Source organism: Pomacea canaliculata, linkage group LG1 (genome assembly GCF_003073045.1).
Source record: "Pomacea canaliculata isolate SZHN2017 linkage group LG1, ASM307304v1, whole genome shotgun sequence".
NCBI classification, from domain to species: Eukaryota; Metazoa; Mollusca; class Gastropoda; order Architaenioglossa; family Ampullariidae; genus Pomacea; species Pomacea canaliculata.
In genome coordinates, this window is record NC_037590.1 from 8,716,903 (window position 1) to 8,732,238 (window position 15,336).

At 39.5% G+C, this 15,336-nt stretch overlaps 1 protein-coding gene across 5 annotated transcripts in view; it reads left to right on the forward strand.

The window, feature by feature from the left end:
* Positions 1-15,336, forward strand: part of LOC112559984 (ras-GEF domain-containing family member 1B-like) — a 70,303-nt gene that overhangs the window by 50,982 nt on the left and 3,985 nt on the right. For all 5 annotated transcript variants that reach the window (XM_025231523.1, XM_025231530.1, XM_025231536.1 and 2 more), the window contains 17 exons: positions 6,665-6,766; positions 8,240-8,329; positions 8,560-8,637; positions 9,628-9,716; positions 10,005-10,146; positions 10,494-10,580; positions 11,954-12,019; positions 12,213-12,281; positions 12,547-12,642; positions 13,027-13,129; positions 13,409-13,449; positions 13,646-13,684; positions 13,982-14,077; positions 14,365-14,460; positions 14,668-14,724; positions 14,953-15,019; positions 15,264-15,336. In XM_025231523.1, the coding sequence (XP_025087308.1) occupies positions 6,665-6,766; positions 8,240-8,329; positions 8,560-8,637; positions 9,628-9,716; positions 10,005-10,146; positions 10,494-10,580; positions 11,954-12,019; positions 12,213-12,281; positions 12,547-12,642; positions 13,027-13,129; positions 13,409-13,449; positions 13,646-13,684; positions 13,982-14,077; positions 14,365-14,460; positions 14,668-14,724; positions 14,953-15,019; positions 15,264-15,336 (1,391 nt within the window). The remainder of the gene's footprint in view (positions 1-6,664; positions 6,767-8,239; positions 8,330-8,559; positions 8,638-9,627; positions 9,717-10,004; positions 10,147-10,493; positions 10,581-11,953; positions 12,020-12,212; positions 12,282-12,546; positions 12,643-13,026; positions 13,130-13,408; positions 13,450-13,645; positions 13,685-13,981; positions 14,078-14,364; positions 14,461-14,667; positions 14,725-14,952; positions 15,020-15,263) is intronic.

Sequence of the window (15,336 nt, forward strand, 5' to 3'; positions counted from 1 at the left end):
GCCGACAGGATGTTAACGTCTAACTTTTCCTCCTCCCCCTACGCGCATGCGCATTTTCGGAGAAGCAGAGAAGAAAAGAAACTGCTGGCGTCAGATTCTTGCATTATATTTTTGCGCATTCTGATTTGGATAATAGGAGCTGTAGTGATGGTAGGGGGGAAGAAGGCGGGATTTTTAGTTCCCCCACCCACCTTTCTGTTCTTTTCTTACCGTCGTTCGTCGATGACTGGCTTTGTCATCATACACGAAACGTCACTTCCTCATCGCCCCGTGTATCGCAACACGTTGTGGCGTTTACTTTGTTTTCATATTCCGCTTTTGGTTAATTGTTTCGGTGGTTTCCGTAATAAACACAACACAGCACAAAACGGTCCCTCCCCCACACGTTGTTGTTGTTGTTGTTGTTGTTGTTGTTGTTGTTGTTGTTGTTGTTGTTGTTGTTGTTTTAGACCCAATGGTTATTTCCGCACGTGCTTTTGTTTATATTCCAGAAAATATGATTATTGACAGCTCCTCTGTTCTGTTTCATGCAACTGTGAAGAACGTCGGGTTTAATGCCTGACTGTCATCAAACGAAGCATGCTCATATTTAGGCATCATTTATGCCCTTAACCCTAACCCCTGAACCCCTTCAGCATCATTGGTCATAACCAGACAGAACATGCCACGAGGACATGTGTTTCGGCCTTCGTTCATTCGGCGTTGAAATAAAAATTGGCATGGAATCCCCACAAACTATCAGCGTGTAAGGTCAATATTGATACTATAATCATCCCCCTTATTAGGCACTGTTACTATAGAAACACTGAGTTCCTTTGCAAGTGTGGTCAGAAAGGAGTATTCCCGATAAACATAAACATCGTGAAACCTATTTTTAAATTCTTCCTCGAAAATCCCTGGTCTAAGTTTGGAAGTTCGAGCAGCGAGTTTGATGAAAGTAGTAATTCCGATATGTGTAATTATAGCTAGACCGAAAAGAATACTTCCTCGAGAAACTTTCAGTCTAAGTTTGGAAGGCGGCTGCCGGAACTGTCGTCACTTCTGGTGCTATTTTTAGCGCCACGCGCTGTGCAGCTCCAATACGTCATAGCACCGCCGTCCCGGAGTCGCTCAGAGCTCGGCTGCGGAGCGTGCAGGCCACCAGAGCATCTCTGCAGCTGCTTTTTGAAATTCAAACAACCGGCCGAGTCGACTGCAGCAGTTCAAACGGCTTAAACGGTCTGACTTTCGGAGCGTCGCTTCCTGACCATAGAATGAAGGTTCATAAGGTAATGACTTACCTTCTGTCAGTTTTTATTTTTCCTTTTTTATCACTTTACTTCTCCACCAATCTGCGTATGTCTTATGTCTGATAATCGTAACCGGCGTGTAAATGTTAGATGTTTAAGAAAGGGGTGGGTGGGGGATAGAGATAAATCTGCGAGGTCGTCGAGAGTTGAAACGAGGCTGGACATATCAGTGATAAATTGGAGGAGCAACGTCGTTGTTATCGAAAACTTGCCGAGTGTTTTTTGATTTGCGGGTTAAGTGTTTAGCAGGCGAGCAAAGGTGTGCTGGCTGTTCGTTTGAATTCGATTGGAAGCCGTCAGCAGCAAGACCTCATCGCCGTCATCGTTTGTAGATGAGACTGTCAATGTTTGGGTTTGCTGTAGCCCGACAGGTGTTTTTTGCGTTTCAGTACTCTGCGTGAATCTGATTTTACAAATAAATATTTAAACATTCTAATATTCTACGATGAACATTCAAGGCACTCGACGGAAGTGCCTCCTGCAGCATAGCCTCCTCCATCAGCTAGAGGTCAGCATCATCGTCCTCTCAGTTTCTCCTATCGTCAACAACGCTGTTGTTGTTGTTGTTAGCATAGATGTTGATCATCTTTTGGCAAAACTAGATTATTTTGAAAAGGCCTACCCCCGCCTCCTACTCCATCCCAGCAACCACCGCCATCACGACGCACATCTGTTTCCTGTCTTAAAGTCACATTAACATCAGTCGCGCGCTTAAACACGTGAGTGCGCACGCGCAATGACTTTCTCGCCCTCGTGCACGGCAGCAAGCGGCTGTATACAGAAATTATCCGAGCTGCTGCACAGGTAAATAAACTTTAGCCAGGTGCCTAAGAATTTTTTTGTTTTTTTTTTTTTTGGACATCGTGAAGCCGTTTCCGCATCTTGATTGCTCGCTCTGTCATTCTCCCAGACTCGGAGCTCATCAAGCGACTGACCTGTGATCCCCCTTGTCAGCAGAAATGAATTCTCCATGCACTTGAGATTGGATTTAGAGCAGGGGTGGGCAAATAGCGGCCCGCGGGCCGCATGCGGCCCGCCAAGTGGTTCTCTGCGGCCCGCAGAAGCCCTTTGGCAACACACAAAAAAAATATTACCGAAAATAAGTTACGCTTAGTCCCTTCCCACGCCTGCTGCGTACGTAATGGCCGGCCTTGAACTGTCTCGCCGGTAGCCAGTGGACCCTTTGTTACACGAGTTACGAAGCGGCCTGACCAACTTAGGAAGGTCATGACCAGACAGTGCGGGAATGTTATCTTTATTTTCAAGGCAGGCAAGTGAAGGGAAGTTCACAGATTTTTCTTTGTTATCAAAGGCAAAAGTACCTGCTCACCTGCATGTAAAATTTAGAGCACAGTTGGACAGTTTGAATGAAGAGTTTCACAGAAGATTTGTGGATTTTAAGGAGATGGAATCAAAATTCAACATATTATCATGTCCTTTTTCTGTTCATGTTGATGATGCACCTGATGAATTACAACTTGAACTGATACACCTTCAATCAGATCATGCATTGAAGGAAAGGTTTTATTCCCTGTCACTGGTTGAGTTTTATAAGTGCCTCTCCAACAAATCATTTCCTTGTTTAAGAGTATTTGCTGCCCAGCTATTTTCAATATTTGGTTCAAGTTACATCTGTGAGCAAAGTTTTTCCTGCATGAATATAAACAAGTCAAAGAACAGGTCATTGCTTTCAGATGCAAACTTGCAGTCAGTTATGAGAGTATCTACCAGTAATTTTGAGCCAAATTTTAAAAGAATTGTTCAGCAAAATTGTATTCCAAAACATTTTTCTCATTAAATTGTGTGTGCTTAATTGTTCATTCTGGTTTTATATTTATTCCTACAGTGTTACATATTTTATGTGCTCATTATTAAATAAATGCGTTTGTTTACAATTTGGCGATTTTACGTCGTTTTTGTATTCAATTACAAGGTGCGGCCCTCGGACTAGTCATGACCCTGCAATGCGGCCCTCGCAACAAAAAAGTTTGCCCACCCCTGATTTAGAGTATGGTCTTGAAGAAGACTAGCCGGCTCGTTTTTACTTGTCTGGCTCAAATTTGCCAGGAATCTTTTTTTCTGTTTTCATCGATGTCTCCTCTGAAATTTCCTCATCTTCTGTCCACAACCCGCCCACGCACCCACCCCATCCCCACCCCCACGGTACCTTCGTGTGGTAATTATTTTTGAATCTTGTCGGCATTGCAAAGAACTGGCGAGTCTGTGCTCACAAATTATGGCATGGGTCTCCTGTTTTCTCTCTCTTTTTGTCAGTTGTAAGAAAAGCCATTAACTGGAAGGTTCTTACTCCAGATGTGCAGGGTTCCCTTCCACCTCTTCCTCCCCCACCCTCCCTTTGCCAAAAAGTGCTGAGGATGGGGTAGAAAAAAAGAGGTGAGTCGCTTTGCAGACAAGAAGCTGGTTGAGTTTCAGTTTAAATGACTGTGCCAGAACTGTGGTTTACGGGCTGGCATCCAGTGCAAGGGGCCTGAGGAGCGCAGGCGGGATGTACCTACTGGTTTGTTTGGTTTTTTTGTTTTTGTTTTTTTTTTTTGTTCCAAGCGAGGATGTAATTTCTGGTGGATGTCTGTCCTTTCTGTTGGACCTGCGTGTTTCACCGTGTTCTCAAGAAAATATTTAACTTGTAGCTGTATGCACAATATTCACGATCTCTAGTGGGTAATTCGGTTTTATGATTTTGTAGTCATCGTTTTGTTTTTTGCAGCTAATTAGTTTGGATCGTTTTTCTTTTAAAACGTACGAATGTCTTTAAATTTTTTTAAGTGCTCTGCATGGCTCTACTCGTGATGAAAAGAAGACGAAAGAGGCTGTTAAAACCGTTCGTTGTTTAACCTAGAGTCAAGCTTTACGTATGTATACCCGACAGCACCGGTAAAGAGTTGTGACATGGAATTCTGATTACAAGCTGCAGCTGTTAACCACGTGCACTAATTAGACATCATGGCCGACAGTTGGCAGGGCGAGGAGAATTTATGTCCGAACTGTAAACAGAGATGCTTCAGTCCAGGGTATATGACAACGGTTTCTAGTTTTCTTGTAGTCGTGGTGTTGTGTGCATTTTCTTGCATTATTCTAGGTTCGAGTATATAGCAAAGCTTACCACAGAAAAATGTATAAACGGAAGTGACGTCAGCTGCCCGGGATGGGAAATGATCTCCGACTCGACAATATTCTCTGAACGCTTCGAGAGGAAGAGCTGTCATACAGTAACCCCACTCAATGTCTTCCAACAATCTTCACCCCAAGCTCCTGCTGTTGGGAATCCCATCTCTGTTTATTTTAACGGCTTTGCTAAATTCGAAACTGATGAAGTCTGTGCAGCAATTACGAGTCGCTTAATGGAGAACATTAAAAGCAGTTTTAATGAAGAGATGTGTGCAGTGTAACATCTGACGGAGGCTTTAAGCAAACAGATGAGAATGTTAATTAAAGTGTGTTTGAAGATGTTGTCCCTGCCAAATCTGATATTCTAAAAGCCAGGCATACTTTGTCAGTGAGTGCAGCCACACCAAATATCCTGAGCAGCTGGAGGATCTTATGACAACTTCATCTCGAGATGTTAAGCTCAGTCTCGATACCTTGCATGATGAGCATGATGCGAAAAGAATTGTCACAGATGTGTTTGCTTTCCTGCCTGATTGGTTCTTTATTCGAATTCAGTGGAGCTGCGTACATTTTTATGGACGGAGGATTCTGACAAGAGCTGCAGCTGTGCAGCTCTACACCACCCGACCCTTCCCCCGGCCAACAAGGGACTGAACTAAACATTGAATATCTCTGTTTTATGTGATTGCAAATGGCACCCACCCCACCTTCTGTTCCATCTCTCCTGTTTCGTGTCGTCGATGTGGTACATGAAGAATGAATCTTGCAGGCTGTTCACAAACAGGAATCACAAAAGGCGTTTCCACTAAACAGAAAGCACTTACCGAGGGCGTTTACTTCTCCATGACGAGGCTGCTTTCAGACTTACTTCTTTTTACAGACCCTCTTATCTCATTACACCCACCATCGCCCCCAATGCACATCCTGTGTCGGCAAAGTGAAAACTTCGTGCTTTAAAGCTTGTTATTTGGAAAAAAAAGTATGTTGCACTACACAACTGTCTAGCATAAATACCCAATATATATATACTTGCAAGTATATCGGAATCTTGAAAAGTTTTCATACAGCATGTTCGTAGTATAAATTTTATTTGATTCACGTTTATAAAAAAAAAAAAATCAACTTTGTTTGGCATTGGAGCCTTCGCAGCATCTTGAATCGATCTGCAGCAAGGGACACACCCAGTTATCAACAGTTATCACTTCTACAACACAGCGAAATGAATAGAACGCGTATAAAGCAGAAACGTAGGAACTGGGGATAAGTGGGGGGATGGCAGCCGGAGATACTGATCCCCCGGTCTAATGTTTGATTCTTCACAAAGTACAAAAAAAAGGTAGATGAGCCGAGAGAAAGATAATGACAAATGAAAAATCTTTACCACGGTAACAGAATAAGCAAATGTTGTGTGTGGTTTTCTTTTACGTCTAGCCCTCTAGACAGGAAAATAAAAACACAACAACAAAACAAACAAAGGCATTAATCAACGATGACGCAGGTTTTTTTTTTTTTTTTTTTTTTGGCTTACTGACTTGCAAACCTTGAATGTGATTGACATGATTTAACATTTATATCTTATCCTAAACATTACACAATATCTTGTGATTGCAATAGCTGGCTGAGTCACTTTTCAATAAGTTTTGTTTCTTGTTTCTTTGTTGTTTAACACTGAAAGCAGCATGTGCTGGGATGTACCACTGTGTACACGTGTGTATGTAAGTGTGTATGTGTGCACTCACACACCCCTTCCTTTTTTTCGTAAGCATGGCGTCCTCCCCCACCTCTAAAAAAAAAACCAACTAAACATCTTCCTTCACCACTGTAAAATTGTAAATATATATGTAAAGTATTCTTAGGACTTGCCGATCATCGTGTGTCAGGCTGATTATTTTTATTCGAAGGTAAATTGTTTTTAATCATAAATGTCATTAACTTTCATTTCGTTGTATTCTTCCATGTTTGTGGGCACTCATGTTGTAAAAGTGTAAGCTGACAGTCGATAGTATTTGCCGGGTCCTCCCGTTCCCTCCCTGTGTGTGTGTGTCCTACAACGTCCGCCATCGCTGGAGTCAGTGAGCGCGTGAGCACGCACGCACGCACCGCCAGTCCCTGTGTCGGCGAATGGGGTCATCGGTGATGTAGATGGGAGGCTGGCCGCACGGGAATGAGGGCGGGGGACACTTGATGCACACACACTTGGGCGCAGCATCATCGTGTTTTCACCTCTTCCATCCTCCTTTCTGCTGCAGCTGCGCCAGAGCGTGGGGCCGCAGAAGCTGAGTCTGTCTCAGATGTTTGACATGGCGGGGTCCGGGTATGTGGGACAGAACGACCGATTCTCCAAAGACCAGGTAAATGTTTTACACTTCATCTGTCTGCACGTGCTTTCACATTTGCATTATTATTATTTGTGTGCTGACATGATTGCTTGCGTCGGCTGTCATTTCCTTCAGATGGCGAATATTTTCTATGTCAACATTTCAACCACTGAAGCTGTAGTAAATCAAGGCAGACATTATTGTCCATGTTGAGTGGAGACTTCTGGTTTCTGTTCCTTTACCCCACCCCATCCCTCTCTCTCTCTCCTTGTATCAGCATGCCAGTCAGGTAATAAAACTGTGAAAGTTTTTTTCACATTAGAAATGTCAAAGAACTGAAATATTACAGAAACTAACTCTAGGCTCAGAAGAAACTGTTGTTTTTTAAATGACAAACAGGAAGGAATTATTGTGCTGATGCTTTGAGCTTTTGATTCAAGGCGCCTTAAACATTTGTTGCTAAACCCTTTCTTAGAGCTATTTCCTGTTCCAAACTGATGAAGGGAGAAATGCTTGGAAAAGGGCCATAAGCTCAAAAGGTTGAGGGAGGGAATTGGGGGACTTGATGAAGTAGCTGGCAAGCTCACAAAAAGCTATGCACAGATTATTGTGCCATTCCAATGGACAAAAAAACTCTTGTTGCTAGAGGTAGACTAATTTATGATGAAGCAGGAGGGAGGAAAACACTATATTATTTATGATTGTCATATGAAGTAGGTTTTGTACACTTTAGGGGGAAGAATGAAAGAGGGGAGGGTGTTTGAGATAGAGACTAAAGTAGTAAGAATAAGTTTGTAGAAGCTATTTTTGTTGTGATTTTTGCACTTATTTCAAGACAGACACCGTCTTGTGAATGATTTTGCATACATCCTGTAGTGTAAAGATTTTTCTTCCAAATAAAGAGGGAATGGGGACAGAAGAGATCATATCTGCTCAGGCCTGCCGTCTGTCTGTCGCCGCAGTGATGAACTGCCTTTCACTGTGCTGGTGCAAAAACACGCCAAGACAAACTGAGCTTTGTTTTGGCCAAAATGTCAGCTTCCACCAAGCTGCCCAACAGAAACAGCAAAGGCGCCAATCCAGCAACTGATCTAAGCCTAGATAATTAGGAAATAAAAATGTGCTGTGCCTTCTGGGAAGCAGGCAGGAAGTCAGCAGGTCACTTCTCCCCTTCTCCACCCCTTATTACTACCCCCTTCCTTTCCACTTCTGTTTCCCACTTCAGGATCTTCTCCTTCCATCATGTCTAAGAACCACAATGAACTGAAAGGTGGTTCTTGACTGTTTAATTGTGATGTGGCTTTGCACAAACATCTCTGGCATCCACAACAAAAAATCTTATGATTTGAAGGGTTAGTCTTCATGATATAAAACCCTTCACAGACTGCACTATTTTTCTGTTGTTAACATTTACTTATCTGCTACAAAAATGATATAATGACAGAAAGTATACAGAGTGAACTAGATTTACAGTTTGCTTGAGTGGTCTGATTATTTTTTTTACAGGCACTGATTTTCCAAAATGGAAATCTCTATTCTGGTTCTCTGGAATCCTTGATTCAGCATCTGGTACCTACTGCAGACTATTATCCAGATGTAAGTTATCATCATATAGTATTTTCCAACTTACTGTATGATGCAGTGTGCATGCTTATTAACAGTGTAAGCAGTGAGATGAAACACTTCCACTTCATTCAGAACATGAGAACATGCCTGCTAGACATGCCTATGTATAATGGTGAATGTACATGCGTACACATACACATTTTTTTTAAAGGACTTGTTATCAGTCAAATCCTTTACATTTAGTTTGTTCTTTATTCCAGAGAACATATATCTTCGCATTCCTTTTGAGTTCACGACTCTTTATTGATCCTCACCAACTGTTGGCAGAAGTATGTCAGGTGAGACTTGTTTCTTATAAGCTCAGTCACTTTGATACATGTTCACAAACAATTGTATATAATCAACCTGTTGAGAAACTTCATGCAGAAAGTGATACTGTTTAGAAACGTAAATGCCTTTAAGAATCTGCTTTGATTTTAGAATTGAGAAAAACGGGACAATTGTCATTTTATCACACATGTAGTGCCGACAATAAGCTATGCTTATTAAAACCCTAAAAACAAAAAAAAAGCAGAAATATATTCATGCATATATGATTGCATGCAATTACACATGCTCACAAATACACAGATATTTATAGAAAGTTTCTTCCTGAACATTTCCTCTCGGTCTAGGAAACAGGAAGGTTCCACGTTTACAAGTTCTACCACCTTTAGGATGAAACATAATTTAAACAAGTTTTCTGGTTCCTCTTTATTTCTTTGTTGTGTTTCTGATGAAGGTTTATGGAAATATGTATTGCACACATAAATGAGTAAATAAGGGGTGGTAAAGGAGTATATAACCACAGTGTAAATTGGGTAGGATAGAGGTTGAAACCATGTCACAGGGCAGTGCTTAGTACTTGGCTACCTAAATCTTTTCACAGCCTTGTAGGCTGCATCGATGCCAAGTTCCCTTATTTATTCAAAAGTGTTGTGTATACAGAGGATTTTTTTTTTACTTTGTCATATATAATGCATAAAGTTTTTTTTTAAATATTCAGAGTAATGTTTTGCGGTCATTGCAAATATTTAGGCTAAAAAAAAAATGGCAGCAAACAAATAATAAATGCAGGGCTGTGTAGAACTGTCAAAGATTTTAGGTCAATGAATAAAGCATTCGTCCTTATCTAAAATTACTTGCTTTAAAATGCGTATATGTCAGTTGTATCATAGGCCCTATTATGCAAAAACATCAAGTCGCATTTGGTGACATGTTTGTGACATAGTTATTTTACAAGCATCTGTGCGAGATTCTTTTGTCAAGTCAGCTGCTTTTTTCCACAGCTCTGCATTTTCCAACAAAACTTGACTCATGATCGAATCAGCCGAGATGCTCTTGGAAAGTTTGGTCCACATATTGTTCGCCTCATCAGGTAACAGTTCAGGAATTATTTTGTAGGGGAGTTCTTTTGTATGAAAATTTTCAGTTATCTTATGAAAATTTTTCACATTAATTTCAATTTCACATAGTGAAATATTACAGTAGTTCCAGTTTAGTATTGTTTCTATTTGCGTGTTTTTGGGGTGTTTTATTTTTGGTAAAGTGATACTATTTAGCTATGATGACTCATGCTTTCATCGTATTTATCACTTAACATAAATACTTTTGTTAGCTTCACAATCTTCTTAGCTTCAATCATGACCATGCCTCTTCTCAACAGTGAGTGGACAGAACTCTTCCCATATGACTTCCGTGATGAGCGAATGATGAAGCAGGTGCGGGACCTGACCCAGCGTATTATCTCCATCTACCCTGAGCTGCGTAAAGACATCAGTGCTGTCATGCATGCACTCTTGACAAGGGTGTGGCTTGGCTTTATATTTTTTGTTCATGAAATAAGGCTTTAGATTATTAACACAAGCACTAGCTAGTCATAATACAGAGATAAACAAGATGATGTAAAAGCTGGTGTAGATCTTGAGATTCATTATCATATGAACAAACAGGTTAAATTCGTTGCTGTTGGGATGGAAGAGTTAAGAGGTCATGGGAGATGAAAGATTAATTGTTCACACAATAAAAAGAAATTCGTGAAAAAAATAATGATTGTCAAGGAAAGGTTGAAATATTTGACTATTTTTGTGTGTGTTGTTGCTTTTTTTGTTGTTGTTGACAATGTCTTATCTTACCCTTTTTGTTGTGTGAACAGATCTCACAGCTTGATACATATGAGAACTCGCTGGCGAAGCTAAATGCTGAGTTGCTGAAAAGATCACAGACTCAAGTAGTACCCACCGTAAGTACTACTTGGTTGTGCTAACAGTGAAGTGGTAAATGTGTTGTGTCCTCAGAGTGGATTGGTCTGTAATATGATAAAGTTGTGGCCATTTTCTGAAGTGTGTTCCCACTTTTTTCCCCCTCTTGGCTCACTTGGTCTCATAGTACCTAGGTGGAATATCAGGCATCCACTACGTACCTACATCTTTGTCTGTTGGAGAACAGCAAAATTATAAAACTGCAATGCGCACAATTTTTTTGCGAAAACGGCAATGAGCACAATTATTTGCCCAAACTGGAACAAAATTACTTCAAGGATGTGAGGAAGAATATTGCCTTTTTTGTAGAAATACACCATAAGAATGATCCAAACTGCTCGATACTATTTTTCACATTTTTGTCCTTTGTCTGAAGTGCGTCCTTATTCTCCCTTCCTCCAGCCACCGCATCCCCATTCTTTTCTGTCGGTTTTCTCTCAAACTGTCCATTTTTGTATATCACCTTTCTCTGGGTAAAGGAGGAAAATATGAAATCTGACAATCATTTGAAATGCTTTTACAAATATCTGTTAAATGATCCATTCAGGATGTTACTGTGCAGGACATAAAAAATAGCAATATGCTAATATTATGCAGCAACACACAACCATTGTAGTGTGCATCTGTAGTTCAGCAAGTAGCATCAGACAAAATACCCAAAGCTAGCTTAGCTATACAACATACAGGAAATAAGTCCTGAACTAAGCATAAACAATGTCAACTTATATTTCCTGTTTAACAAGATGAAGGAGGAGTGGGGGTAACGATGTTTGGAAGTGAGGTGTAGGAGAAGGGAGGCTAATGAAGAGCAGCACTTGAAAAGGTCACACAAGAATGGAGCTGTAGGGTCACTGGTGAATGGTGCCAAGGCCTGAGGCTCTGTTGCCTGATGCCAAGGCAAATGAGTCGATTACTTCCTTTTATACTTGAGAGGGAGGAATCCTCTTACATCTTGAAGAAGAGGAAGACTATTGCTTCCTGCTGGTCTGTCATGAAATGGACAGGTGGGAGGGGTTGGGGTGGTTGCTGAGCCATGTGACGGACTGCTGAAAATTGATTTCACTTGTTTGAATCCATTATGCATCATATCATGGGCTTGCTGATTCTGCCTTCTTGTAGAGCTAGTAAATATGCAGCTGGGTAGTTGATAAATATATTGATAGAAGTGTAAAAGTTGTCAAGTAAATATTTTTGTGTGGTTTTATAAAATTACCTTCAGTGACCCATTCTCCTTTTTGGTACTTGCGCGCACACACGTGCACTTAAGGTCTTTCTCAGCATGGTCGTCTTTAGAAAAACATGAGTTGCCATCAGGGTTTCTCAGAAGAATGCATTTTTTTTTCTTTGTTTGCAGACTGACATCATGGAGGTCTGTCCAAGCCCTGTCGATCTTGCACAACAACTGACACACATAGAACTGGTGAGTGGCAACTGACACGAAACTGTATTTACCAATGATTGCTTGCACCTTTTGATTGTTCTGAGTTCCCAACACAGTTGTAGATTCATGCACATGAAGATCCATAACAATGGGATGTATGCACACACATGAACATGCACAAATGCAGAAGAGAAATAACATTTTATTGACATCACTGTTGCTTGTTTTGCAGGAACGTCTGAGCATGATTGGTCCTGAGGAGTTTGTGCAAGCCTTCTGCAAGGAAAGGATAGACACAGAGGTGAGGAATTCATTCACAATTTTTGTTAAATAACATAAAAATAAATATACATTTATAATTTACACTTACAATAATTCTTAAAGTATTCTCTTTCAAATATTTTTTTTTGCTCATATTTTACTTGGGTAATATTTATACTTTATTCTGGTCTTAGTGATAATCAATTGTTAGTGTCTTTTTTCTGGACATTTTCTGCTGATAAATACACTGCTGGTTATAACAATAATAATGAGGATCGATGTTAATGACTAATGCTCCGTTTCAGACCAGCTATCAAGACCTTAAGATGACTCATAACTTGGAGGCTTATGTTCAGTGGTTCAATCATCTCAGCTATGTTGTGGCATCAGAAGTTTGCTCTGTGAGTCAGAGTTTTCATAGTTTATCTTGTGACTTGTCTCAGCAGTAATTTCACACTTACTCAAACATCAGTTTGGCTATGATTTTGCTTGATTTCTTTCATTAAGAAGAAAATTGTTCAGTTTTGTCAAATATTTCAGTCATATGTTATGTACAATCATGGAGAAACTATTTCAGTGTTCTAGGGACTCAAGTATGGTCAGATCGCAGTTGATCTTGTGTTCGGCTGATGTGCCAAGTATTAAAATATCTTAAGTCTTGGCCTATTAATGTGTCAGGCAAGAGTTCTGTGTGTGGAGTAGTATTTTTATAAGCTTAATTGTTTCTAATAGTCACGTGCCCAGTATTTTAAGGAATGTCTTACTGTGGGTTCATTACCTTGCAGCATTTAAAGAAAAAGAACCGTGTGAAGATGTTGGAATATTTCATTGATGTTGCCAAAGAATGTATCAACATTGGCAACTTCAATTCATTAATGGCAATTATTGGTGAGTTCCCAATTACATCTAACTTGAGTAAAGTCAGGCTTATTGGTGCATACTCCTGTAGGCTTAATTCTTCAACTTTGTGTGAACTTTACTAAAGAGTAAAGTTGAAGAAACTCAAGTTCAGTTCGTCTGTTTTTGTAATTGTGTAACTTCACTTTCAACTGTTATTGTATTACATGCACAATTGCATAAAAAAAATAATTCAATCTGATGAAAACATTGTTAAAAAATAAATACCTGTACTTACTTAAATTTAAAAGACTTATTTTCTTTCCTCAGCTGGCATGAACATGAATCCAGTCGCCAGATTAAAAAAGACAGTAAGTGTTGCTATATAAGCATGAATATTTGTGAGAATTGTTTACTGTTTATGTGAGTATTAAGTGCTTACATTTGGTTGTCAAACCTAACCTTACTTGAGACAACAGAAATATGTAATATTTGCAATTTCTTTTCTTTGCCAATATTTAATACTTGATATTTCTTTTCAAATTCCATTATGTTCTTTTCTTGCAGTGGGCTAAAGTGAACATAGCCAAGTTTGAAATTCTCGAGGTAAATATAAAAATCAGACAATCGTAACAGCAACACCTTTGTGTTCTTGTATTGGATATTTTTGAAGGAGCAAGATTCTTATGAGTACCAATAAAGGGTTGTGATATACGTAAATAGGGGGAAAAAAGTTTGTGTTGTGTGATGATCAGATGATGGTAGGGTTAATGAAATTGTAACATTTTGCATATCTCTAACATATGGCCTCTACTGTTGAGTTAACTATTCAGTTTGTGGAAATTTGAATTATATATCTGTACTGTTCACACTCATCTTTACTATAATACAATTTGTCTGCAGCATCAAATGGACCCATCCAATAACTTTGGCAGTTACCGATCATGTCTCAAGGCAGCAATGTGGCGATCTCAGTGTGCTTCAGATGACCGTGAAAGGGTAAAGATAAAATTAATTATTCATTGTGTTTGTTGTTCATTTAAAATGATTTTCACATTATTTTAAATGGTATCACCGCCATGTTATGAATCCATATAATCGGGTGTTTAAGTTTTCCAGAGCTGTCACAATATAATTTTATTTAATATTTGACCCTCCACGTACAGGCCTGGTCAAACCATAAGCCACCATTATACTTGTAGACAAATTGATCCTAATGATTAGAGATCAGCACTTCTTAATATGTTAGCTCTTTTTCTTGATACTATGTTTTCTCATTTTTGCAGATTGTTATCCCATTCTTCAGCTTGTTTGTCAAAGACCTTTATTTTCTAAATGAGGGTTGCAACAACAGGCAGTCTGATGGCAACATCAACTTTGAAGTAAGCTGATGTTTTAAAAAAAAAAATTTTGATTTACTGGTGTTGACACTATCAGTTATAAGTGAAGAGTTGCAATAGTGATAAAGGAAAGACCAGCTATATTTTCATGACTACTTCTATCTGAGCTTTGTTGTGAGAAGTTTTTTGGCATGCTTTATTATTTCTTTCAAGATTTGTTCAGATTAGTAAAAGTTGTTTTTCTTACAGAAATGCTGGTTGCTGGCCAAACAGATCTCTGACTTCATTGCATGGCAGCAAGTAGAGGTATAACCAGGTTTTTTTGCCCTCATGCATTTTTTTTTAAGTAGTTGTATCATGTTAACTTGGTGCTTAATTTTCTTCTAATTTCTAGGAGTGAATACTACTTCAAAAACTTGTGTACTTATGAAGTTTACAATGTAGAGTCTGTACTAAGCAAACAAGTTGCTAAGTTGCTTTTGTTCAGTGTTAAAGAAATCAGCTTCATGGGTTTTTGTTGGATTTGTGTTTCAGTGTCCCTATGAAAAGAAAAGTAGGGTCATAAGCTATGTCCAGTCTCTGCCAGTCTTTTCTGAAACAAGTAAGTTGAATGTACTGTATTGTGCATATGCACAGATATGTCTGGTTTCACATGCATGCACACACACAAGCTTTATGTAACTTTCAATTTAAACAAAAGCCAGGGAAAGTACCGATGGAAAAACACTTCTGTTTCCTTGTTAAAGGCTTGCCTAATCATCACCATACTCTGATTAGTGTTTTGACGGATCTATATTTTTGTTGTTGCTTCTTGATTCTGTATTAACTTCTCTTTCTCACTTTAGCCCTGTCATTGGCTTCATATGAATGTGAGCAGCCAGAAAGCACTTATGACAGAGAGCGACACAAGCAGCTCAA